The sequence below is a fragment of the Stenella coeruleoalba genome (genome assembly GCF_951394435.1).
Source record: "Stenella coeruleoalba genome assembly, chromosome: 5".
NCBI classification, from domain to species: domain Eukaryota; kingdom Metazoa; phylum Chordata; class Mammalia; order Artiodactyla; family Delphinidae; genus Stenella; species Stenella coeruleoalba.
The window spans coordinates 11,198,803-11,225,977 of record NC_137150.1 but is presented as its reverse complement, the minus strand read 5'-3'; the positions used below and the strand labels follow the sequence as shown (position 1 = coordinate 11,225,977).

The 27,175-nt window shown below is 50.8% G+C and overlaps 2 protein-coding genes across 4 annotated transcripts in view; one reads left to right on the top strand and one right to left on the bottom strand.

The window, feature by feature from the left end:
- Positions 1 to 2,324, top strand: part of CAPN7 (calpain 7) — a 38,368-nt gene extending 36,044 nt beyond the window's left edge. For all 3 annotated transcript variants that reach the window (XM_079922331.1, XM_079922329.1, XM_079922330.1), the window contains 2 exons: positions 487 to 579; positions 673 to 2,324. In XM_079922331.1, the coding sequence (XP_079778457.1) occupies positions 487 to 579; positions 673 to 817 (238 nt within the window). In that variant the 3' untranslated portion in view covers positions 818 to 2,324. The remainder of the gene's footprint in view (positions 1 to 486; positions 580 to 672) is intronic.
- A 402-nt stretch (positions 2,325 to 2,726) lies between these two features.
- Positions 2,727 to 27,175, bottom strand: part of SH3BP5 (SH3 domain binding protein 5) — an 80,404-nt gene continuing 55,955 nt past the window's right edge. Inside the window, exons 4-9 of the mRNA XM_079922120.1 lie at positions 16,836 to 17,000; positions 9,873 to 10,003; positions 7,307 to 7,349; positions 6,412 to 6,631; positions 4,579 to 4,839; positions 2,727 to 4,178 (exon numbers count right to left, since the gene is read on the bottom strand). Of these exons, the coding sequence (XP_079778246.1) occupies positions 3,967 to 4,178; positions 4,579 to 4,839; positions 6,412 to 6,631; positions 7,307 to 7,349; positions 9,873 to 10,003; positions 16,836 to 17,000 (1,032 nt within the window). The 3' untranslated portion in view covers positions 2,727 to 3,966. The remainder of the gene's footprint in view (positions 4,179 to 4,578; positions 4,840 to 6,411; positions 6,632 to 7,306; positions 7,350 to 9,872; positions 10,004 to 16,835; positions 17,001 to 27,175) is intronic.

The window sequence follows — 27,175 nt, the reverse complement described above, 5'->3', positions numbered from 1 at the left end:
TGTATTTTATATTTGGTGTGAAATACAGTTTAACAATTTTTTTTCTAAGCTTTTGTCACCTTATCACCACCTACATAAGTAATCCTTTGCCTACTGATTTGGAATGCCATGTGTACCATACACTAATTATTTCTGTAAATTTAGATCTTATTTCAGGGTCCTCTCCTGTACTTTTTCTGCCTAATACACTATTTTATCATTTAAATTTAACATTATTCTCTGAGAGCCTGTGGTAAAAATAGTCTCTTCTAAAGTAAGTTTAATAAAATGTTAATCTTTATGGCATCAATTTCAAAACATAAATGGTGTTTTCTGTAATTAAGAGTAAGAATAGTATGCATGTGTCTCAGAGTGCTGTTCCTCCTACTGAAGCTTTAGAAGCATGTCCTTGATTTAATAGTCCATCTGCACTTTAGGTATAGTTATTTTGGGTATGTGTTTGAGACGACTTAATAAGAGCAATAATTTGTTCTTTTTTACTGCTAGGCAATATAGTGTTGGATTTGAAGTTGTAACAGTTTCTGTGGTGGGAGACCCTGGTCCCCATGGCTTTCAGAGGAAATCTAGTGGTGACTACAGGTAATGTTGGCATTTTGATTGCTATCTAATTTACACCTTACTTTCTGTGGCGTCATCACCTGAAAACCTTGTTCTCATTTTCCCTGAATATAGGTGTGGGTTTTGCTACCTGGAACTAGAAAATATACCTGCTGGGATCTACAATATCATTCCCAGTACTTTTTTGCCTAAACAAGAAGGACCGTTTTTCTTGGACTTTAATAGTATTATCCCCATCAAGACAACACAACTGCAGTGACAGAGAAACCTCAGCAATAGCTGGATCTTATACTCAGCAAACGTCATCTCTTCAAGTGAGGACACAGATCTCCAGGACGCTGAACACAGTCATCAGAACAGAATTAAATCTCTAAAAGCGTTCCTGTGGAATCTGGTGCTGAAGTCAGGGTGTGTGGTGAGAACTGTATGTAGTCAGAATTACCCTATGTCACTTAGAAGTACCATTTACATGGTTTTGTGTATATATGGAGTGGGCTTGCATTTAGGGGCCACATTGTACAAAAAGTGTAGCTGCTTGAAGATTAGGCTCAGTCAAGCACTGAGATAGATGCCCTTGCCAAGAGGGAACCGAGACCAGACGAGGAAAATGAGGGGTGTAGACTCACTCACTGAGTGGAACAGGCTGGGATAATATTCTGAAGTATTTATGTTATGTTGTCTTCTTGGCCGAGCATGTTGTTAAGGTAGACCTGCTTGTGTCGTGAGTCTGCTGTACATCCTGGGCACCTAATTATCAAATGAATCATATTACCATGAGATTTTAATTCTGCATTATTTATGGCTTTAAATGCTTACTGTTGCCCATAGTTTATGAAAGGATAAAGTTTTAATACTAATTAACTTAGCATGAAGATGCTCATGCTTAAGAATGAAGGTTGTTGAAGTTAGATACCTGTCTCCCATTGACTCATGTAAAGAGAACTGAGGTATATTCATCAGTGTAGTTTTTATCAGGTTGATGAAAGTAGTAGTCTGAGACATTGAAGACATTACAATTTAGTTTGTCTAGTCGTTTTTAAATTGCTCTGTAGTTCAGTGTTCTTATGGTAACATCACTCTAAAGAAAATACAGTTGAGGATTTAATATATGGTAATTGGGTTGCATTTGAAAAAATTGCCAGGATACTGTTATGTATAAATTCCCAGTTGTTTACATAAAAATTCATCGGAGTAGAATGATGCTCAAGACTTTAAAGATCTAAAAATTAACACAGTGGGAGTTTTCATCATCTCTAATTATTAAAACTTCTTTTGTATTTCTGTTATCTTTAATTGAAATAAAATGTTTGTTTATACTTATGGAAACTGCATAGTTTAACCTAGAGAAATTATTAGAGGACTTCATGTGGTATGTTCCATCTAAAACAGAACTCATTAGTTGCATGAAAATTGACACTTCTTTTACAAAAAAAGTCTGTTCTTTTACATTCAGGATAGTGGTAGATTGTACTAGTGATTGATAGTGAGATCTCACTTTGATAACTAGTGCTTTCACTTTTAGCATATTTTAGGTGGATTACTTTTCTATTACTTTTTAAAGAAAAATCTAAAGCATAAGAGGTATATTTATTATAAACATGATTTGAACCTTTTGTGTTAAAAATCTTATATGGGATGCAAACTAAGACCTAATCCCTGCCCTCAAAATCCAATGGAGGAGACCTATGTAAACAATTTACTATATTGTAATGTTGAATTCTGTAACAGAGCTCTAAATAGAACTCACGATGTACAAGTAAAGATTAGTTTTGGTTGGACCAATATAGAAAGAGAATAGAAACAACTGGGGAGCTTTTCGAAATTCAGTGCTCAAGTATACCTGAATCACTAATCGACCTCTGGGGCTGAGACCTAGGAGATGCCCAGGTGCCACAGACAGGAGAACCAGGCCTCCAGCATAAGCACCTCATCTTTATTTATTTTCCTGCCACTGCGTCTCCATACTGCTCGGCTTTAGTAGCAGCAGAAGTGGAATTCTGATTCAAACCTGGTAATCAGGGCTTGCTTAAAGTGTTAAGATCCAGGACCTTAACTGAAGATAAGAACAGATGACCACTGCATTCCATGCTCTTCCTTATGGCAAGAGGATTGTCTGGAAGATTTAGGCAACATCAGGATTTCTTATTTGAAGTCACAGAAAGACATTTTCTTAAGCCATTTTTATTACACTCAAGGTATTAAGACAAGTACAAAATAACCTTGTAATTAAGATACTGTATCAGTCATTAAAAAAGGAGAAAACAGGACAGTATGAAGGGATTTACACAAATGACAAATATATAAGCTTGACAGACTTAATGGGCAACTTGAATGGGGTTGCTTTTCTTTCTTTTAGAAACGCTAAGTTTTCTTAACAAAAAGGGACAAATAAAATACAATGCTCTAAATATGTGTAACCATGAAAACAAGAAAAGCAGTAACAGAACACTCACACTTAGCATAACAGACACCATTGCTTCTGTTTAACAGCCTTTGCCAACATGTGCCTCCTCCCTTTCCTAGCTGTAAGGAACAATTTCCTCTAAGAAATACTAGTGCAGCATAACCCTTAAATAATTTTTTATTTTTAAAGTTACAGCCTACAGAGAAATTAACACCTTGTCAATCTAGAACAACACTGGCAACCATTCCCCATGCACTTCTCTTAGAATAAGTCCCCTGGGCCGGTAGGATGAGGTTTACGCTGTAGAACCTTTTCTTCCACAGCCATGAACCCCCTTCTGTGACAGGCCCCTGCTGCCCTCGTCCCGCCCCCCATCCCCACACCAGCATTCACCTTTCCCACCCCCAAAAGTGCAGCTCTTGGTGACCTTTTACAGAAGATGATTTTAATGGGTGTCCCAGCAAATTCACTTTTTTAAAAGCCCCCTCTGAAAACCAGAGATGATGAAAATGAATTGTGTCCTTGGATTTTTTTTTTTAAGCCTTCATTGGGTCAAAAAGGTGTCCTTCTGAATATTTGAGTTTTGTCTTGTGTACCTGTTTTCCTTTAGATCCCCTGGGATATAAAGGAGAGAACAAGGCCATTTCCCCAATCGAGCCAGCCGTCGAGCCCGCTGGGGCTCAGCTCCCCGGCCCCTTTACTGGCTCGGGGATTTTTCCCCGGGAACTGGTTACTGCTTCCACAGCACTGACAGGGGACATTCCACAAAGGCCGTGGGCCTGGTCACAGCCCACCTGCAACGACTCTGTGCTGAAAAACACCAGCCTGAGAGCTCTTACCCAGAAGAAACATCTTCAGCTCTCAAGTTCACTGAAACGTCATTAGTGCAGTTTAGAGGCAATGCTTGGGATTTGGCATATATTAAATGATTATTGGCACAATTGTTCTCCATACAGTTTCATGTCTAAATATTGATATGCGCTTGGGCCAGAGCCGCGGCTCGATCAGCCGATCTGCACCACGTTTATGTCCTCGATGACCCTGTCCCTGCCCTTCGAGCCCTGCAGGGACAGCTGCCGCATCCTGTCCTCCAAGGCCTGGCCCTCGGGGGACGTGCTGCTCGGGCTCTCGCCGCTGTCACCGCTGCTGCTGCCGAGACCCCGATGGTTGCTGGCTCTGTCACTTGCTTTATTCTCTGCCCCTTCCGCCCTGTCTCCTGTAGAAACGTAAAGATCACGGGGTGAGTACCGACAATTCCAAGGGTCCCCTGGGCCCCAGCCCGTCAGCCAGCTCAACCTCCAGACTCCCAGTGTGGCCCCACTGTGCGCATCACACAAGCGCTTCCATCACAGGACTGCCTACGCTTTCGTTGTGCGGGAAACCGTATATGTCCCTCATCTTTGCAGATGAAATCTGTCACACTCATGTAACAGCTGGGAAACAGAAACCTCTCTAGCAGGTGCTTGTCAAGAGGACTGTTGTGATGGCAGATACAGAAGGAAGCAGGTTGGGAGTGGAGCTGGGCACCATCTCAGGCCGCCACACCACAGCATGTGCACCGTGGCCCTGATCGCGGCCTCCGGGGCAGGCTCCCCCGAGCAGGGGGCTCAACTCACCTCGCTCCACCTCGCACTCAGGGGAGGAGGCCCCGCTGCACTCACTGCGGGGGCCCAGCACCGGGAACATCATCCCGAATTCCGACAGGGACATGGGGCTGGGCAGGTCCAGGCTGCCGGGCCTCACGGCTGCGGGGAACTGCTCGGGCATTTCCGACGGGCTCGTGGGACCCGAGCTGAAGCTGGACACGGACTGGGTCTCCGAATCATCTTCAGACACAAAGGTGCTGCAGTTGTCATCTTCGAAGGCCTCGGAGGCCACTAGGAGGAGAGAGAATAGCCATCACCCAGGCCTGACAGACAGCCACCCAGTTCCTTACACGTCTCCAGATGCATCCACTGCAGGCAGGAGCTAGACAGGGCTTGGCAGCTGCAGGGTCCAACCACCTGATCCCAGGATCCCTTCACCTTGCAGGGAAGCCGCTGGACCCCGTGGATACTCAGTGTCCTTACCAACACTTTCCAGCCCTGCCCTAGAAGTCAGCGTCACCAGACACTGCCTGAAGGTGGAAGGTGAATTCAGCCACAGATCGGGGGTTTTATCCACCCCAGTCCCCCAAACAGATCCCCCCGTGCACAGGAAGAGGGCTGGCCTGCGTAACGCACCCTGAACCAAGCCAGCCAGGCTTCAGGGCTGCCTCCTTCCACGGGATGGGCAGCAGAAGCTGCTGGACGAGACGGCCCTGTGTGGAGTGTCTGCTGGGACCATCTTCTGAGTAACCTGTGATCTCATAAAAGACGTGGCTCGGAGCCCAGCTAGATCACTACTGGCCACAGGAGAACACAGTTCCCTTACAGTGTTCTGTAGCTTGTGCCTCGTTTGTTTTGTGGACCATTATGACCAAGGCCCAGAGACACGTCATTCTCCCGGTTTGAAAGCCGCCTCAGCTTTGAACTATTTCCCCCTCAGCCCACACATGATCCCACGCCCCTTTCCTCCTCCCTCTGCTTTAAAAACAGCCTGTAGGATCCCTTAGATGATCATCCACGAGAAGTACTGTAATGCTGAGCACAGAAAATGGGCTCAGCTCTGAGTTCAAATCCCATCTCCACTACTTGCTGTGTAGCCTTGGTCAAGGTACTTAACCTCTCTGAGCTTCATGTTCCTCTCCACACAGGGTTTATGAGATGATGTATACTAAAGTACTCACATCACGGTTGCTCAAATTAGTTTTCCTTTTCTTTTACCTGGGGCCTGGCACTTGAATGTTTATTGGCTGAATTAAGGAACACCCAAGGGCGGAGTGTGGGGAAGGGCCAACGGCCATCATTCCACAGAAAAGGCAGAGAAGGATGTGTGCAGAGACAGTGCTGGGGGGTGGTTTCTGGACTGACATAGAGGGAGCCACCACAACCCTCTGTATCCATTTCCCAGGGGTGGTCCTTGGAAAACAGGTCCCCAAGGACAGACACATGTGCAGTGACCACTGGAGGCCGGCGCTCCTTCATTTAATCCTGACGACCGCTCTCTGTAGTGGACGGCAGGGACCTTCATGTGCCCCCCGCTTTACAGGGGAAGAAACAGACAGGAAGTTACACCCTAGCCCATGTCATGTACTAGTCATAGTGGGAAGGTCAGGACTTGAATCAAATCTGATTCCCAAGTCCCTATTCCAGACGACTCTTCTTCCCTGTGGGACTTCTCAGAGCCTTCAATGCCCTAACACGTACTTGGAATGTCAGGAGTGAACGTGTAACATTTCCCAAACATATCTAACCACAGAATCCTGACTCTGAGGATGCTCAGTAGCATCTTGGTGAACACAGTGTCCCACCAATGGGGGAGGCCCCAGGAAGCAGGCCGCACTAGCTGCACATATGCCCCTGACTCACCAGAAACAGCGTCAGGCTCGGGCTTGCGCCCCGACAGGTCCTCGGCAGCCGGGCTGCCCCCCTCGGCCCCGACACCGCACCCACGGGGCCCCATGGCGCTGGAGCGCCGCCGCTCGTGGATCTCGTCGGAAATCGTCTCCAGGTTCCTCAGGGCCGTCTTGTACTCGCCCTTCGCCAGGGCCAGCTTGGCCTGCAGTTCGTCCACCGTCTTCTTCAGCTGCTGCTCGGGAGAAAGGGAGGCTCTGTGAGTGAGGCCACCCCCGCCGGCCTGGCGATGCTCTTGAGTGACGGGTTCAAACATTTGCGCCCATCACTCTACCCTCAAGACACGACTGGGGCCCTGATCCCCTTCCACAGCTCTCCACGCAGCAGATATGAGAGCAGCCACCACCCCGCAACTCCCAGCCAGGTGACAACTTGAGCTCTATACCCAGGAGCAACCCCTGGGAATGAGCCCATCAGGGAAGCAGCAGTGGGAGTCAAGTTCCCACAGAAGTCCCACACTCCAGCCATCTGATTCGGGAGCTGTGGTCCTCACACTTGAGGTGCATCAGGACCCCCTGGAGGGTGTGTTAAAACCCAGATGGCTGGGCCCCGCCTGCAGAGCCTCTGTTCAGTCGGTCTGGGGCGGGACTGGGAATCTGCACTGCCAGCAAAGCTCCCGGGCCCTGCTGAGAACCACTAACCGAGTACAATATGGAAAGTGACTGAAGCAGGTTCAGAGGGCGGCAGAGAGCACTAAGGACGCAGCAAGACCACTCTGAAGGCTGAAGACTTGGTCAAGAATGTGTCCCCCTCACTGGCAGCCATGGGGCCATTTGAAAGCCCACTACAGAAAGGGGGGCTTTGAGGGCAGAAAACTCCGATCTGCTTCAAAGCCAAAGGCCACACGTACCTCAAGCTGCATGTAGTACTTCGCCTTGAGTTCAAAGTAAGGCCTGTAGAAGACAGGAAGGAAACCTATAAGAGCACGATAGCAGTGCCCCCAAACAACTCCACGGGGTGTCCAGGGGGCAGTGGCTGCAGCTGGCCAGGCCATCCTCCAGCATTTACTCAGCTCTGATGAGCCATGAGATAAGGGGGTGCTCCCAGCTCCTGGGCCTGACGGATACAGACACTCCCCCAGGGCCAAGCTGCCAGAAGGCCTATCTCAAGACACGGGAAACCCACACATAGGAACACGTATCCCAGGGCCCCAAACCCTGGCTCACTGTCCTCTCTGGGGGGGCTGTTCAAGGCCACATAGGGTGTGCCCAGCAGCTAAGGTGGCCCAGCCTCCTCTCCTAGGGATGCCTAGCAGATGAGGCTGAGAAGAAGCTGCCTCAACACACACCGGCTCTGCTGAGTTCATCCAGGGAAGGGAGAGGCACCACCGTCCCTCACTGAGGACAGCAGGGCCACCACAGGGACAGGGGCTCAGGTCGGCCTCTTGGATTCTGTGCCGGACTAGGGGGACCGGACAGTGTGCTGACCCAGCCAGGTCACGGGCAAGAGAGAGGACAAGAAAGGCCAACATTCTACGGGTTGTGGGTTGTGGGTCAGCGGGAAGACGCCGGCTCTTTCAGGAACTCGGGTGTCTGAGCATGAGGAGTTGACGATACTTTATTCTTGAGCCCTTCACCCTCCATGAGCTCGGGGTCTGTCTCTGGCTGTGGGGTCTAGGCCATTCCAGGTCCTATCTCTTTGCTTGGAGGCCCAGCAACTGTGAGTGAAGCCGGGGTTAGTCCCCAAGATCACTGTCATATGACAACATATAGGAGTGGTAGTGAGAAAAGCGGAAGAAAACTTCCATTGAAACCAGTCTTCCCAACACTGTAAATCAACTATACTTGAATAAAAAATATATACATTAAAAAAAAATAATGCCTTTGGGCCCATCTGTGTGTGTCAGTAATAAGATGAACTGTGCTTTCAGTGCTGTTTTATGGCCTACCTTTATTACATATAAATATTATGAACATATTTATATACTAATGAAGACAGCATCTATGTCATTATTTTAACTGCTCTAAACTATTCCAATGTTTGGAAGTGTCAAGACTTATTTAACCAAAGACTATATTGTTGGACAAATTAACTGTTCCTAGTGTTTGGTATTATTATAACAGGGAAGAGCAAAATCTGACTCCATGTTGGATCTGTTTCTTTGACTTTAACCTTTGCTTTTCATTGCTTTTGTTATTATAATCATACATAATGGCCTGCCTCAGGAAACCCTGCCCCTCTGCCTGAATATTAAAGTACCTTTGTTCAGCTCACAGGGAGACAATCTGACCCTGCCCACCTGAGAATGGCGGCAGAAAAGAAGAAATTAACACATCCCCTCCCTGATGCTGGCCAAGCCAGGCACAACTAATGGCCTTTTTATTTTACTTCCTCACTTCCTCCCTCTCTCTGTTCTATAAAAGAAACTGGCATCCAGACCCCGAAAAGATGGTTTTGGGGGACACCAGTCCTCCATCTTCCCAGTCTGCCGGCTTTCTGAATAAAGTCGTATTCCTTGCCTCAACACCTCATCTCCTGATTTATTGGCCTGTCGTGTGTTGAACAGAGTGAGCTTGGACTTGGTAACATTATAAGAAACTTTTGAAATAAATATCCTGTGAAAAGAAAGAAAGAAAGAAAGAGAGAGAGTGTGAGAGTATGTGAGAGAGAGAGAGGGAGAGAGGGAGAGAAGGAGAGAGGGAGGGAGGGAGGGAGGGAGGGAGGGAGGGAGGGAGGGAGGGAGGGAGGGAGGGAGAGAGAGAGAGAGAGAGAGAGAGAGAGAGAGAGAGAGAGAGAGAGAGAGAGAGGGAGAGAGAGAGAGAGAGAGAGAGAGAGAGAGAGAGAGAGAGAGAGAGAGAAAGAAAGAAAGAAAGAGAAAGAAAGAAAGAAAGAAAGAAAGAGAAAGAAAGAAAGAAAGAAAGAAAGAGAAAGAAAGAAGGAAAAGGAAAGAAAAGAAGAAAGAAAGAAAGAGAAAGAAAGAAGGAAAAGGAAAGAAAAGAAGAAAGAAAGAAAAAAGAAAAAGGAAGGAAGGAAGAAAGGGAAGGAAGGGAGGGAGGGAGGGAGGAAGGAAAGGAGGAAGGAAGGAAAGGAGGAAGGGAGGAAGGGAGGAAGGAAGAAAGAAAAGAAACCAGTCTTGCTCCACTTCATCAGCTCTTGGTCTACAAGGATGTGTATTATGTACCTAGTTCACCCCATTGTGCTGACAGGTAATGAGGGACAGGGCCTCATCCACACCACCAGCCACAGAGCCAAGGGCACGCCCTGAGTTTCCCAAAGCCCAGCCCCAGCCCACGGGCCAGCTAATGGTTTACTCTTGAAATTCCTCTTCCTGTGCTCCCAGGTCGGAGCAGCCCCACCCCTGAGGGGTTACAGGTAGCCTGGGCAGGGGGCTCTGGTGGGGCAGGCCACAGAAAAGGTTGAGAAGATGAGGAAGAGGAAACGAGCAGCAGTCCAGGGACCCGCTTGCCCAGGCTCACTTGGACTTGTTGATAGCTCGCTTGAGTTTCTTCTCCAGCTGCCGCATGCGGCCCATGGCCGCATTGTACCTGGCTGCCGTCTCCTTGTGCACCAGCTCGCTCCTTGTCTTGGTCTGCTCCGCCTCCATGACCTTCAAATGACAGCAGAGGTCAGCCCAGCCAAACCCAGAACGGTCCCTTGTTGGGGTATTACTTATGTCATTTAAAAAAACTAGGAATTTGGGATTCCCATATACACACTACTATATATAATGTAGATAAACAAGGACCTACTGTAGAGCACAGGGAACTAAACTCAGTATCTTGTAATAACCTATAAGGGAAAAGAATATGAAAAGAATATATATGTATAAAACTGAATCACTGTGCTGTACACATGAAACTATCACAACATTGTAAATCAACTATACTTCAATAAAATGTTTTTAAAATAAATGAAAAAAAATTATTTGAGGAAATTAGTGGGCAGACTAAGATTAAATGAACTTCCAAAGAGAACAGGATTATTTTTCCCTATTCATCTATTCTGGAAAAATCACGTCAGATCAGATGAAACAGATCGGCTGAGGCAATGAGCAGGAAAGAAGAGAGGGAAAAACAAAAAATCAGAGGGAAAAAAAAAAGAAACATTCTCGGATTCAGTTGACGTCCACTTCTTCTGAGTAGCCACCATGGGTACCTCCTGTTCTCACCTGGGGTCAGGGACTGAGGGGCAGGCAGGCGGTACCAGCGGGAACTCAGACGTCAGGGACCTGGGAGCCGTACAAAGCCAGGTATGTGCGCGTCAGGACGGCAAGGCAATGGTGACCTCAGCTGTTCGGCCCCTTCCCAAATATCCTGAGTTAGCTGGTGGACAAGAATCCAGGATCCAGAGGGTCAAACTGAACAGATTCTGGGGTTTACAAAAATTTGTGACCAGGTGACCAGTCAGTGTTCTGGTGGGAGATTCTGGTTTTAAAAATGAGTTCAAGGGGGCTTCCCTGGTGGCGCAGTGGTTGAGAGTCCGCCTGCCGATGCAGGGGACGTGGGTTTGTGCCCCGGTCCGGGAGGATCCCACATGCCACGGAGCAGCTGGGCCCGTGAGCCATGGCCGCTGAGCCTGCGCGTCCGGAGCCTGTGCTCCGCAACGGGAGAGGCCACAACAGTGAGAGGCCCACGTAACACACACACACAAAAAAAAAATGAGTTCAAAACCCAACAATCAAGGGCCCTCCATGGCAGCTCAAAGGCACAATCCTAGAAACAGGGACAGTGTTGGTTCTCTCCCCCATCACCTAAAAAGCATCAGAACAAGGCCAGCTGGGAGGAGAGACGATGCAGGAGATAAACAGCAGTTTAGGCCACATCAGCGGCTCACAACTTCCTTCTCATCTTTTACTTACAACTCACCCAAGTGTCATGGGATGAACTGGAAAGGCAGCAGTCACGTGGGGTGAGAGGGCCATGCTTTATTTTACCCAAAGAGCAGCAGGGAGGAGACCCAGCAGGACAGTTGCAGGAGGACGCCACCCAGGTGGAAGCCAGCGGTCCATCACCCCCTCCAGGCAACAGCCACAGTCAGCCCGGGGAAGTTCACTTATGCACTTATAATAAGGGGCTTTTTAAGTGTCAGGAAAAATTCTGAAAGACTTCGATATGAGCATAAAATGACTGGGTGTCCTGTCCTGTCTGGGTGTCCTGCCCCCTTCCAGGTTATCTCTGCCTTTCGTTGTCTTGGAGCTATTTTATGACCCTGTTAAGTTGGGGAAAACTGATAGTAATATAAATGATTCTTACCCCTAGAAATGAAGATTGTGTCCAGTAGAGACGCATTTGATTATTGATTGCCCTGTAAATATTGACCAATTCTGTATCTTGTAAATTCATTTCAGCATTCCTAAACTTCCTAAACTTCTGTATGAGTGTGTTTTTTGAATTCTCCTTTGAAAGAGCTGTAACATCTTATTAGTTCCGTCCTTAATGAGTTAAATAAAATCTTTGACAGGAGAACACTTTATACTTATCAGAGTTCACCCTTTACCTTCTTTAAAATGTATATCTTTTAACAATGTTTTTTTTGTTGTTTTCTGTTTTTTGTTTTTAACAATGGTTTTAATGCTTGAGATACTTTTAAAAACAGAATTAAAACAAAGTCAGAGAATGGAAATAGGGAAGTGAGACGAGCTGGCATGTGGTGACAGGCTTGCTAAAATGACTTCTCAATCTAGACCAAGGGGCTCCGGAGAACCCTTCCCCTTGGCTTCTAACACCAAAGATGTCACAGTGACATGAAACGCACTCGAAACCTCCCCAGCTTGGTCACTTAGGGAAACGGTAGTAACTCTTCAGTCTTGTCTTAAATCTTAATCTTTAAGGATTCACTGGTGTAACCTTTATGAACACACAAAACCCAAGCATATCAGACAGATGAAGGCAACCTATTGTGATCTGTTCCACTGCAAGAGGATTCAATGCAGGGTTCACCTTTAAGGACCAGTCTGAAAGCATTTTAAATAGACGATCTACAAAAGCTCTAATCTGAGGCTACAATACAGAGCATTCCCTGCAAGAAGCAGGGCTCTCACCGACTGCACACAGGCCCTTTGTCTTCCCTGGCCCTTCGTCTGCAAAAATCTTCCTAAAATTAAACACTCGGAAGGCTCCGAGCACTTGGCGACATTGCCAGCGCAGAGTGAGGCAGCAGCAAGGACGCCGTCCCGATTCACCCCCACCAGTCCATCTACCATCCCCCGTCCCAACCTCCACGTGCACATAACCCCCTGCTCTCGCAGGAGAGTCTCCACTCCGCTTCCCCCCTCTAGGGAGAAAGTCCCCAAGCAGGTCACCTTGGTTACGTCTCCTAGGTAACCAAGCAGCCCCTGAAACATGGAACCAGCTGTGAACTGTGTGCCCAGGGGTGGGAAAGGAATGTGGGGATAAGGGCGGATGCTGGGAAGGTGGAAGCCACAAATGGAAGCACAACGCAGATGTCCGTGCAGACCTCAAGGTGGCCAGACGCACATGCAACCCAGCCCTGGGGCGCCAGCGCCCAGACCTCTGCGAAGGCTGGGCTGACAGATAATTGGCCTGGACTCTGGGCCCCTGAACCCCCGATCAGCACCACGCTCTTCAGTTTACCACCAGCATATTCAACTCAGAGCTGCGTACTCTGATTAAGCACCTACTGCGTGCACAGAGCACACTGGAGACCAAACCCGGACCGCCAGCCTCACGGGGCAGACGCCCAGCAGCACCGCGCTACTCAGGCAGCTGGGATCCAGGCTGTCGGGGCCACCGGGTCCAGGGGCGTGGGTGGGGACCGGCAGCAGAGGCTGCGCTGGGGGGCTCGGTGCGGGGTGCTGGGGTAAAGGGCGTGGGCGGGGAAGCACCTAGGGCTGGGGGTGCTTAGCAGAGCCACCTGTCCACCCTCCGCGGGCAGCGCTCAGCTTCCCGCCTCCTTCCCCAGAGCAGGCAGGCTCCCGGAGAAATCACTATCTGGGCACCAACAGCCCTGGGATCCTCTTCCCTACGGGGACCATGTCCCAGGGCTGACCCACGGGTTCTGTGCTAACCTCTGGGTGCACTGGCCTCTGCGGATTCTAACGACTAAGAAGTCAGCATCCCTGGGGTTCCCAAAACCCAGACACACGCTCCTACCCCGCCCCCCGGGCCGGCTCCAAACGCCCAAGGACTGACCACCCGCTGCTGCCCAATGGGAGGCTTTGAGGCCCCAGGCGTGAGGCCTGAGTGACCAGAACAGCCGCAGCACCACGGCCCAGGCAGGCAGCAGGTAGCGGGCCCTGGAGAAAGCATGTGGGGAGGCCACCGCTGGTGCTCGGGACCCTGAGAAGCCACAGGTCTCCCCCTGGGTCAGCAGAATAGACAGAATGGGGCCCAGAAGTGCTAACGGGCCCCCTCCCGGGAGCCACAGGGCAGCCCAAGCCCTCTGCTCACAGCAACACACAGAAGATGCTCAAACAGATACTTCCTACAGGGACACCAACGGGCACTGCCAGCCAGGCTGGGTCCCCTGCCGGCAGAATGAGCTCAACCGACCAGGAGACGTCCAGCCAGCCCGGCTCCTCCGTCTCACATTCAGCTCTCCCAACCTCGAGGCCATCCACCCTCATGCCCAACATCCCAGAGCTAAGAGCAGGGTCCTCCGCTCCCGAGAAGGTGGCTTCACGGTCTCCTCAGATCCTCGGCCCATTCAGGCTGATTTCTGATTCCTCCTGCAGCCCTGGGTACACAGGGCCAAGGAGGTAGCTTCCCAGGGCCTTGGGCGACAGGTGGTACATGCCCACCAGCACAGAAAAGTTGGCCATGTGCATCCCAGGGCTCAGATCCATGCCCCCAGGGCCTTCCTCTCCAGGAGCTGCTGGTCCCTGACAGTTCATGCCTCCCCACACCTCCTCCCTAGAAGGGCTGCTCCGCGGCCAAACCGGGTGAAGCTGGAGGGGCCTCAGCTGCCTAAAGCCCAAGTGGGAGCAGCAGGGATGCCACGTCCCCAGTAAGGCCACTCAAGTGCGTCGCGGCTTCCAAAGCCCTGCTGATCCCAGCTCTGAGTGCAGAACTGTTCCTCTGTCCCTGACCGGGGCACTGCATGTGGCCTAACAAGAGAGACCCCGGGGCTCCAGCGTGGCTCCAAGTGGGGCTGCCCGCTGTCACCCTAAGTCTGAAGGAACAGAAGGGACACACAGATGGCCTCAAGTAAGGAATGTGGGGACCCCAGGGTCCTTCCACTGTGCCTGGGCTAGAGGTCACACAGCCCAAAGCACTGCCACTTCCTCAAGACAGCCTGGACCTTTCTGAGCTCTGCATCTTTCTCTAGACTCTCACGTGGCAGTTTCTTCAGGAGAAGAGGGTGAGATGACGCTCCCTTCTCCTGAAGAAACAGGCTTCCTGGAGGATCTAGAAGTCAGCCAAGGTCGGGGACATATTCCAGGCCGTTCACTGTCTTTGTCCAGCAGCGCTCAGGAAGCCGAGCGTGCCAGGCCCGCGTGGCCCCGGGAGCATGCTCAGTCAGAGCGCGGCTCACAGCAAAGCCACACGTGAGCGTCTGTACCATCCGTCACATCCCTGGAGTGTGCCCCCTCCAGGTTGGATTTCTCAGTGACACGGGGACATGGTCGAGGACAGCTCTGCCAAGGGCTCTGTCTCTTGCTAGTGTCAGTTTCCAATTCTGCTTTTCCCCATCAGCAGGTCAAGGAGCAGCATCTGAGGCCCATAAAACTGGGGAGGAATCTAGGGAAGAGGAACGGCAGCCCCAGGGTGGAAATCCTGGCCTGTGACCCAGAAAATCTGCTCAGCTGCAGGCGTTACACCCCCATGACCAAGAAACCTTCAGTGACCTCAGTGACAGCACACATCAGATGACCCTCCCCGGGACCTCAGGGGCCCCATGCGATGTCAGGAGGTCCAGGGCCGTTTGGTACAGCCCCACAAGTTGCACACTGCACAACCCCAAGAAGTGCCATTCCCAAAGACTGGTGTGAATGGTGCTTCCGGAGTCATGGGATGTGGAGGTCTTGAGGACGCCTCTCCCGGACTGCCACTCACCATCCACTTATGGTCCCAGGACTTAAAGAGTAGAAGGAAAAAAAAAAAAAAGCAGAAACCCATTTTGTTCATTTTTAAAGGACAGATTAAGTGATTTCTGAATGATTCTGACTAGCCTGATTTGGGTCTTGTTTGGGGTGGACGAAGGGCAGGAAAGAAAGGCAGGCCTTCAGCTAATTTCTTGCAAGGAGCTACTCTAATTTTTTTTTTTTTTCTTGTCCTTTTCATTCTGTCAGGCTGTGGCTTGTAAACTTCCAAGATTTCCAACCTCCCCTTTGGCGTTTCCCCAGTGGACCCAGGAAAGCTGTGTTTGGCTCTCCCAACATCGTGTTCACTAGGTGGCAGGAGGCCCCAGGCCACACAAGCCCAGCCGGGAGCCCGGGGTTCAGGGGAGGTGCTACAGAGTCGACCCGCATTTGACACCAAGTCCAAGCCGTTTGTGTGCCAGGCATTCCATTTAAGGAAGCACAAGGCCATCTTTAATTATCAGGTCCCCCAGGACTTGAGCCACCATGGCAGGTGACATTGAAAAGGTTCTCTTCCAGCCCCGCAGGCGGCCTCTCAGGGAATCCAGACTAGCTCCCACCCCCTACATCACCCTTCATCCAAGGCCTCACCCACCTCCCCACAGCAAACCAGCTGGAGGAGGGGAGGAAAGAGGTGACAAGTCCAGCTATACCCACCACGTCCGATTCTCAGCAATATGGCCAGAGGGCAGATCGTGGGAGCTGGTAAAGGGCCAAACAATGATGGCACCAAACCTAGGAGTCAAAGCCCACTTTCTGTGCATACACTGGTTCCCCAGACCCCAGCCCAGCCCGAAGGCCAGCCTGCGCACCCCCTGTATTCTGGCCTCATCTGCCATGGCCCTCGCTTCTCACCAACTGGCACCCACCCCTGAGTCCAGGCTCCGCAAGTAATCAAGGTCCTCCACCCCAGGCTCCAAACCCAGCCAGTCCCCTGGGACTCAGAGGGAGGGGACTCTGGAGAACGATCGGGTCCCTCGGGAAAGCCCCATCCAGTCAGGACCGTCAGAGGTGATCTGAACCAGACAAACCTCAAACGACAGGGAAGGGGCAGGTACGCCTGTCACCGGGTGACTGTCATCGTAGAGTACGGCTCAGTCCCAGGCCCACAGAGACCCCATGGAGATGACCGCCTGTGATGCACAACATGCCTGGGGGTCTGCTTCCTCTGCTCGGGGAAACCAGCGGGGAGTCTGGGTCTGATGGGCACCTGCACCCCGAGGCCACAGGATCCCAAGGCGGACGCAAGCCCAGCCCCTCTCCCCACCCCACGCCCACACGCAGACGCATGCCCCGCTCCCTACCCCGGCCCACAGGCAGGCTCAAGGCAGAGGCGCGCACCCGGGCGTAAGCCCAGCCCGGCCCTGGTTCCACGGAAACGTTCCGCTGAGATTCATACCCTCTGGGTGGCGTGGTTCAGCATCTCCTGCCAGGCCGAGTCAAACTGCCGCTTGTCATCCTCCAGCAGCCGCTGCTCGGCCAGGGAGATGGTCTCCTTGGCGGCGCGGAGCACCTCGGTGGCCCTCTGGAAGTCCTGCGTGGCTCTCTGAGCTTCCAGCTGCGCCTGCGCGAGAGAGAAACCTCATGAGGCCTCGGACACAGCAGGGGCTCCCGCTGGCTCATCACACCCTCCAGAAGGTGGGCGTCCCGAGGGCCTGGACGAGTCCTGTCCTTCTCTGCCTGGGCGAGACCTGTCCTTCTCTGCCTGGGCAGCCTGGGAACAGGCCGGGCACCTGCAGGTCTGTGTAGATGCTGGATGGGGGAGTGGAGGGTCTTCACAGCCCGGGACCCAACATACCAGATAAACACGCAGGCTCTGGGTCAGAGTTAGAGGCAGCGAACTGGCCCATCTGTGCTGGGTACAGTGTCAACAGTGGCCCTTCAAAGAGATGATCTCATTTGCTAATGAGGCCAAGGGTATCAGTGTCTGCAGCAGCACCCCTGCCCAGACACATGGTTCAGCTCACAGCACGTGAGAATCAGAAAAGCCCCGGAGATTACTGTCCAACAGCGTCATTCTGAGTGGGAACCGTGGCTTCCACAGGCCAGGGCCGTCCCTGAGCTCACGCGGCTGGACCAGACTCCAGCCGCTCCGAGGCCCAGCCTCCCCGTGCCGGTGACCCTGCGGGACAGGCCCCCACTCAAATCACACGCGCCGACACCTGCGATGGGTGGGGGGAAGGCCCTGATCGTCACGATGCTGTCCCTGCTTTCAGGGAACTTCAAGTGGGAGAATCAACAGAAGCGGCAGCAGAGCCCCGTTAGCCTGGACTATCGGGAACATGAAACATCACTGATCCAAACTGAGTGTAAAACACCCCACATTTTAAAGTCTTAGAACAAAAAGAGAACAGCGATCTCCTTTATAATGACCAGGTTGATTACATGATGAAATGACAATATTTTGTACCTAAGGGGTTAAAATATATTATTTAAAACTAATTCCACCTGCTATTTTTAAATCTTTTACTGGGACTAGAAAATTGTAAGTCACATAGTTGACTCGCATTCCGTTGTTTCCATTCAGTAGAAACGCATCCCCCAGGAGTGGGCCATGAGGTTGCACCAGAAATTTGCAGCAAATCCTTGTCACTGCTCTCAGCAGGCCCACCTTGAACTCCCCGCCAGGGTTCAGGCTAGCCACTGCCAGATGCTGGGCCGCTGCAGCCTCCCACTCACCCCTCGCTAACCGGATCCCTCAGTCAGTTGCATAAACTGGGGCACACCCCGGAGGCAGTCCCTGGGACCCAGGAGGTGGGTGGAACATCTGGGCCCACACCCATTCCCCCCGAGTGAGTCTCACGTGACTGAGAGGAAGTCTTCAGATACCACAGGCCAAGGACACTTTTCAAAGGCAGTTGAGAGGAACAAAATCAGACTTGGAGTCCATCAGCCCCCAGGGTGAGGGACAGCTCTGTGACCTCTCGGCGCCCCCTCCATCTTTTTGATCCTGTAACTGCGGGTCACACCCGACCCGACCCTCAGGCAACAACTACCTGGTCAGGGAGCTGAACTGGGGAGGGAGTGGACATTCAGAAGTACCAGAGGGAGGGGACACGAAGGAGAAATTTCTTCCCATGGAGGGAATCCAGGACGGCTTCTTAAATGAGGATGATCCCGAACTGAGGGCTGGAGATGGGGATGATCTGAAAATGCGGGTTGGTGGGGGGCCTGGAGGAAGAGGAGTTATGAAACAGTGTCTGTAGGAGGCTTGACAAAGGCTCCCATCAAGGTTTCAAAAGGGAGCCAAGGGCTTCCCTGGTGGCACGGATTCGTGCCCTGGTCCAGGAAGATCCCACATGCTGCGGAGCAGCTGGGCCTGTGAGCCATGGCCGCTGAGCCTGCGCGCCTGGAGCCTGTGCTCCTCAACGGGAGAGGCCACAACGGTGAGAGGCCCGCGTACTGCAAAAAAAAAAAAAAAAAAAAAAAAAAGGGAGTCAAGAACAGAGGCTGTGAATGAATGCCAGGCTAAAGCTTCCACCAGGGGACCTGCCTGCTGCAGACCCACTGTGTGGCCCTGGGACCACACAGGTGTGCCTCAGGGACACAGTGGGGACCAGGGGCCGCCCTCTAGGACAAACCACTGAGAAGACAGCACCACCTGCTGTCAGCAGCACACTCACTGCTCCAGAGCCCGAGCTCCAGGTCCACCGTGCTTCTCCCGTGTGAGGACAGCCCTCGGGGGCCCTCCACCTGCCCAGACGTGCTGGAGGGCACCTGGCACTGAGAAGCCGCCCCATGCTGAACCACAGACCACCTAGAGGCTTCAAACCAGGACCATCAGACCATAATTAACCCCACAGGATTCTAACATTTTCTAAGAAGGGATCTGTGTTTAAGGAAATTTTAGTATTTCAATTCAGCCACGTCTCCCTGCTTGAGTAATGAAGCTTTCTTCAGACAAGCCAAAAACAGATGCCCTCATGGGAACCTTCTGAAATGTGGCTGCCGTGACCCAGACCCAGCCCCTCCTGACCCGCTGCTATGCATCTGCTGTGTTCCAAACAGGGGAACCAGATCCCTACAAAGAGGGAAAAGAGGATGCCCATCTGAAGTGCCCTGTAGAACATGCTCTCTTTTGAGTCCCTGGGGAGTTTCTGAAGTTTCCTCAAGGCTCTGTCCCTCTTGTGGTATCAGAAATGTGCTTTCCTTGTCATATTGTGGATCCTGCTAATATGAGGGTGTGGTATACATTTAACCCAGATGGCATCTCTCCATCACTTATCCCCTCACTCATTCATTCATTCAAGTAAGTGCTGGACACGTGTTCTGTACTCACTGTCTATTCACTGCATCTCTCTGGGAAATAGAGCCCCCATGTCTCCAGGTGAGGCAATGTCCCAGCTAAAACCTACTTCCCAGCTGTCACTAACTTTTAGCTAATGAGATGTAAATAGATATTGAGTGAGGCTTGTACCCCTGTTACTAACCTTGTTGCTAACTTTTAGCTAGTACTCCTCTTACTAACTTTTAGCTAACGAGATATAAATAGATACTGAGCGAGACTTTCAGGAGAGCTCCTTTGTCTTTCCATCTGTGATATTAATATGACAGCTGGTGCTTCAACAGCCTTTTTGGATCATGAGGCAACTCTCTTAAGGATGAAGGAACAGTAAATTAGGTCCCTGCCCTGAACTGACTTTTTACATGACAGAGAAAATAAAGTCTCATATTCAAGCCAGTGTTATTTGGGGGTTTTCTGTTATGTTCCGCCAAATCTAAACCTAAATGATAACACATCTTCCCCTCCACACAGCTGGGCTATTCTGTAAACCTGACAGATGTGATTATAGCAGCCCGCATAGCCTGGTCAGATCTCCCTCAACTTCTTTCAGGCTGCTCAGAGCCTAGTTTATAACTGTTAAGCCCAAGGAAACAACTTTGGGGCTTCCTAAAGAACCCCAAAGCACATGGCCTGTTTGTAAGGCATTTCATAAAACATTTTCTAAACCCACACACACAAGGAAGGACCAGGCGGGTGCACACAATGTGGGGAGGGGAGCATGCCATCGCCCACCCCCAGCAGGACACGAGCCGCTGGACATTGATGAGGCATCTCCTGGGCGCTGAGTTCTGGGGAGGAGGGGTTCACACCAACATAAAGGGTTCCAACTCAGTCAGGTAAACAGACACGTTCATTACAAACTCCAATTCAACACAGACAGTGACAAGTGACCGGTGTAAAGCACATGGGAATGTTGGAAAGAGAGAGTGATTAGTCCAAGGTTTCTTAGGGAAGAGTTCTCGAAGCAGAGGGTGTCAGGCACCAGGCACCATGGAGCACAGGAGGCATCCAAGAGCTCACACCCATGTCTAACTGAGGAGGCTTAACTCAGAGACTACTTCCCAGCCCCCTAACAGGAACACGTGACCTCGAAAATCAGAAGCCAACTTAGAGTCCAAGAAAAGAGCAGGCTGTATCTGGCTCTCACCATCACATGAAAGATGATACCTAGAAATTTTTAGCCCAGCCAACTAGGTTTTACCTTCAAACTCCAACAAAGGACCCAGGACCTGGTATTAATACATTATCTGAATAAGGGCACTACACTCCCGGGCTCCCCAAGTGCGCATACGGCCCAGCGGGGCTCACGCACGGCAGGGAAACCCAGTTAGCAAACCAGAGAGCTGAGGCCTGCCCGACACAGCGCTGAGGACGAGATGTTAGCAGAACCAGGCTGGCGCTGTACAATGCAACACAGGAAAAAGGTGAAATATCTTCATGACTCGTGAACACTAATGGCTTTCACGGAAACAGCGCTATGGGGAGAGTGTTAAAAGGCTGCTTGTGAATGGATTTGATAAGTGGGTTCCCACGGTGTCATCAGCAAAGGGGGAGAGGGTGGAGAGGCCGGCCACTGTCGAGGCCATGGCCATGGCCTTCGCTCCACTCCACGCCAGCCCACAATCGGCCTCAGGAAGGAACAAAAGCACCCGGATGTTTGCACTGGTTGCAACAGAAGTAGAAAGTGGAAGGAGGTTTGCAGGCCATCCAGTTCAACGCTCATTTTTCAAAGGAGGGCCCAGAGAAGCAAGGCCACCTGTTAAATATCACACAGCTACTTGGTAGCTGGCCAGAGCCAGGAAACCAGAGCCCCCAACCCTTGGTGGGGCTATTTCTGCTCTACAACAAGGCGCCTGCAAACTGGGTAACATTGCCAATGACATGATCGTGGGGCAAGTGGACAGTCTACCCATAAATACTACACAGCCAGAGGAGCTGTTGAGGGACCAAAGACCAGATAGCGGCTCAAACTGTGCAGGACTGCACCCCTACCTGGGATTCACACCAGCCAGTGAGCTGCAGAAACTGAAAAAGAGTAGGGGTTGTGTCACTCGGCTGCCCAAAGCCATGCTCTAGCTAGGGGTAGCTCCAGATCACGCAGAAAGCCTGCAAGACGAGACTAACCCAGTACCTGACTCCTAACAAACCCTAAGTGTGGATTTAGATGATTACAAAGAAAATCATAGCAGCTACTGTTGGAGCATTTATTCTAATACATAATAAGGCGTTCTGGGACACATCTCATTTAGATCTCGTAATTACCCTGTGAGGTCGTCCAAGTGTCATCCCTACTTTAGAAAGGAGACCAAGGTCAGAAAGGTTAAAGAAGTTGCCCAAGGTTACACAGATAGCAAGAGTGGGTCCAGATTAAAACCCTGACCCAGTGCCTCCCTGCTAAGCTTCTACCAAATACCACCCACTGGGCTACACACTTCTGACCAAGAGGTGCTGGTCAAGTGAGCCTCTCACTGTTGTGGCCTCTCCCGTTGCGGAGCACAGGCCCCGGACGCGCAGGCTCAGCGGCCACGGTTCACGGGCCTAGCCACTCCGCGGCACGTGGGACCTTCCTGGACCGGGGCACGAACCTGTGTCCCCTGCATCGGCAGGCGGACACTCAACCACTGCGCCACCAGAGAAGCCCTTTTTTTTTCTTACTTATTTGTTTGTTTATTTATATTTATTTATTTTGGGCTGAATTGGGTCTTTGTTGCTGCGTGCAGGGTTTTTCTAGTTGCAGCGAGTGGGGGCTGCTCTTCGTTGTGGTGCGCGGGCTTCTCATTGCGGTGGCTTCTCTCGTTGCAGAGTACGGGCTCTAGGTACGCGGGCTTCACGGGCTCAGTAGTTGTGGCTCGTGGGTTCTACAGCGTAGGCTCAGTAGTTGTGGCGCACAGGCTTAGTTGCTCCGCGGCATGTGGGATCTTCCCAGACCAGGGCTCGAACCCATGTCTCCTGCATTGGCAGGAGGATTCTTAACCACTGTGCCACCAGGGAAGCCCAAGAGAGGTCCCTCTTACTTCTCCTCCCTAATCACAGGGCCACACTGGCCACTGCTAAATAGATGGGGACGGGTAGGGGGTTTGCAGGGAGAAAAGATGTCAGCCACCAAGGAGACCACGTTTCCCTTCCACAGAGTGCGAGTGAGGGGGGTAAGGGATGTGGGATCCCCGGTGTAAGAGCTGAGCGCTTTCCCAGTCAGGAGCCGGGGAGCAGATGGTGGGGTCTGTAGAGGCTGATGCTGAAAGCTCTCTGAGCGTGACCTCTCCTGCACCCCGACCCTGTTCCCTCACCTGCTCTTGGCAACAACTTGGACCCCACTCCCAGGGGAGCATGGGGCAGTCACAATTTCTCTTCTATCCAAACCACACTCCCATTCAGGTCAGAGGCCTCTGGATGGCTTTCCCTATTCGCTATGAACGCCTTTAGCACTTGACACCCAAAGGGATTCTCTGGGTTTACTTAGGAACCAATGGGCTCCATCTGCACCCACCTCCCAGTGCTCGATGGGAACAATCACGGATCAACAAGAGGCTTCCGGAAACCCCGGGACACCTGGGCGTGAAATGAACATAGGGTGCCCCACTGCCTCCTGAAGAGGATCAGAAAGTCACCAGCCTGGGGAGAGCAGAGGCCGTCCAGAGCGTGAGGGCAGCAACGGCCCTTCGGGGGCCATGGGCCTCAGAGCACCACAGGGAGGCCCGCCTTCTATGGTCCGAGTACTCTGGCTGGGATGACCCCACCCCACAGGAGAGCAGGACGAGGTCAAGGTGCCTGCTGCACTGGACATCCGCTGGGGGGAAGCCCCCTGTCCTTGCCTGTTTAAAAAAAAAGATACAATTTTGTCCTTGCCCCTTTACGGTGACTGTTGCATGTGCTCCTGGGAGAATCCATCCCCCAGCTAGAAGCTCATGAAGAAAAGCCACAGATGCCTCTCCGAGCCATCTCAGGAAGATCAAAGATCCCCAGCGAGGGAGGGATATCAGGATGAACATCAAAGTGGGCGGGAGACGGGTCATGTGTTCTCAGTTTCACTCAAGCTCTCGTTGTCCGCCAGTGTTCCGAGCAATCCCAGGGATGGGAAGTTGCCAGAGTCTGCGACTTTCAATTCTGAAAACTTCCTCCTTCCACGCCCTTTCAAGCCTGTCTGAGGTTAATGGAAGAATGGCCAGAGATGGGCATCCGCCACCTTGACCCTGAGGATGTTCCGGACACAAACATTTTAATCAGAAGCATTTTCTGGAGAGAATGCCAAGAAGTCCATTTAGTTCCTTGATTATTTTTCATATCCAGTGTTCCTAATTATTTCATTTATATTTAGTCAAAATTATTTTCATTAGGATCAGTTCTTTTCCACTTCAAATCAATTTGAGCCATTGAGTAGTTTCATCCACAAACTTTACTCATTATACAGCCTATGCCATGGAGTTTTCCGTTATTTCTGTCAAACTCAATTTTCCTGGACCAATTTTTTGCAGATCTAAAAATGTGTTGAACATATAGGACATCAATTTTTAATCAGTCCCAAATGTTACCATGTACAGTTTGAGGCGTTATCAGTTAATATTAAACTGTATAATATAAAACATATTAAACAATATATATTACAAATTACATGAAAGATCCATGGTGCGTATTTCTCATTAGAGAAATACGAGGAAGCCGTGAGCAGTCTTAAGAGACATCATACAGGGCCTGCAGCTGGTTTAGTGGAAGGCTCATCAATAAATCAGAATGTCAAGAGTCCCAAGGGATGAGAAAACATCAAGGTCACATAGTTTTGCTCTGTCCTGGGGTTAAAGATGAGCTGTTTGAAAACAAAAATTAAAAAGCTTTTATCTGCTTCAAAATAATACAGAAGTGAGAGCTGGGGCGGTCAGGGTGTAGGAAGGTAAAGACAAACAAGACTGGCCAATGGGTTAGTGATTACAGAAGCTGTGTGAAGGGTATATAGGGCTCCACTACACTCCTTTGTATATATGTGAAATTTCCAATAATAAAAAGTAAAGAAAAAAATGATTCTCATTTGCAATTACCTACTTACTGTTCTCTAGATCTGCAGTGTCTTATGCAGGAGCCACTGGCCACAGGTGGCTGTTTACATTTCATTACAATGAAATAAATTAGGTTTTCAGTTACTTGGTTGCACCAGTCATATTTCAAGGGCTCAAGAGTCACATGTGACTGGTGGTCCCACACTGGACAGTGCAGACACAGAACATTTCCAGCATCACAGGAAGTTCTACTGGACAGGCTGGCCTAGACACTGGCCAACCATGAATGAAGGCCGGTGGAAGGTCTCAGCTACCATCCACAATCTCTGGTTTGTGTTCATCAAAACAGCATCTTCATGCTCATCGTTGCTAATTATCAGAGAAATGCAAATCAAAACTACCGTGAGGCACCACCTCACGCCAATCAGAATGGCCATCATTAAGAACTCTACAAATAACAAACTCTGGAGAGGGTATGGAGAAAAGAGAACCCTCCTACACTGTCGGTGGGAATATAAACTGGTGCAGCTATTATGGAGAACAGTATGGAGGTTCCTCAAAAAACTAAAAATAGAGGCACCATATGACCCGGCAATCCCACTACTGGGCATATACCCAGAGAAAACCGTAATTCAAAAAGACACATGCACCCCTATGTTTATTGCAGCCCTGTTTGCAATAGCCAAGACATGGAACAACCTAAATGTCCATTGACAGAGGAATGGATAAAGAAGATGTGGTACATATATTCAATGGAATATTACTCAGCCATTAAAAAGAATGAAATAATGCCATTTGCAGCAATGTGAATGGACCTGGAGATTATCATATCAAGTGAAGTACATCAGAAAGAGAAAGACAAATACCATGTGATATCACTTGTATGTGGAATCTAAAATACGACACAAATAAACTTATTTACAAAACAGAAACAGACTCACTGACAGAGAACGGACTTGTGGTTGCCTAGGAGGAGGAGGGTGGGGGAGGGATGGATTGGGAGTTTGGGGTTAGCAGATGCAAACTATTACATGTAGAATGGATAAACAACAAGGTCCTACCGTATAGCACAGGGAAGTATATTCAATATCCTGTGATAAACCATAATGGAAAAGAGCATGAAAAAGAATGTATACGTATGTGTAACTGAATCATTTTGCTGTAGAGCAGAAATTAACAACGCTGTAAATCAACTATACTTCAATAAAATAAAAAAATTTTTTTAAAGCAGCATTTTTGTTCCTGCTCTTTTTTATAAATAATCATACAGTTAAAAACCTGTCATAAAGGAACCCTAGAGGCACACTGTGGTGAGACCCTGGGTGCGGGGAAGGCCCAGCCACTCAATAGGGTGCTATGACCCAGTTTCTGGCAGGACAATTCCCACTTCCCCTGGTCATCCAGGGCCCCAGAGGGATCAGGGCTGGGTGTGACTCAGGGGTTTCGGTTGGGGGCTTCGGGGAGGTTCATCTGGGATGGAGCCCACCTTGCTTGTCTCCTGTGTGAGCCATCAGCCTGTGCCTGACCTCTGGGCCCAGCACGCACGTCCACACCACACCCGGGGGCTTCCCGCTTCACTCACCTGCCTCTTGTCCCTTGGCCTCAGGTAGGCACCATCTGCCTCACTACAGACGGTCCCCGGTCCAGCCAAGAGCTGCTGGCAGGAGGGAGGGCATGGGGTTCTTAGCCCAAGTCAGCAGGTCAGGGCTGGCCAGCCGCTGCCGTCTCTGACCTTCACACTCGGCTCCCCCTGCACGAGCACTGTGGCTCACCCAGCCTGCCAGCCACGCGTGGCGGGGTCTCCGAGAACGGCACATCCCACATGGGCCCCCAAACCAAATGCTTGCTGCCGCTGCTGGGACCCAACAGATGCCAAGCCTCTCTCTGCGCCCCCCTCCCCAGCCAGAAAAGTGCCTCCACATCCACCCCCCGGGCTCCCTCTTGCTCCCATGCTCACGTGGCTGGGCTCCAAGCTGGCACGAGTCGGTCCAGGGCAAGCCTGAGGCAGGGGACGGTGCCCAAGGCCAAGGCCCTCGTGACCCAGCAGCACGCCGGGAGCTACCACCAGGCCCAGACCCCTGGCCCACGGGGGTCTAATCACAGTCTTTGGGCTCGAGGAGACAGAAACAACGGAGACCAACCGTTTTGTTTTACAGAAGCGAAATCAAGAGCCTAAGAAGTAAACTGGCCGGCTCAAAGGGCCAAGTCACATACCACCTCTAACTTCCTCAAATACGCGCTCACTTGGCGGGCCTCTCTGCTGTGGAGGGTTCCCCAGACTCAGCAGGGCTGTACCTTCCTCCCCGCAAATCCTCCCCTTTATTTCTATCTCTGCCTTGTCCCCAAACCACCCCCACCGCCCTCCCACACCCCCAGGTCATTCCCAGGACACAGGAAGCACAGCATCTCCAAGTCTCGGGGTCAGAAAGACACACGCACGCATCAGGGAAGCTTCCCTGGAAAAGA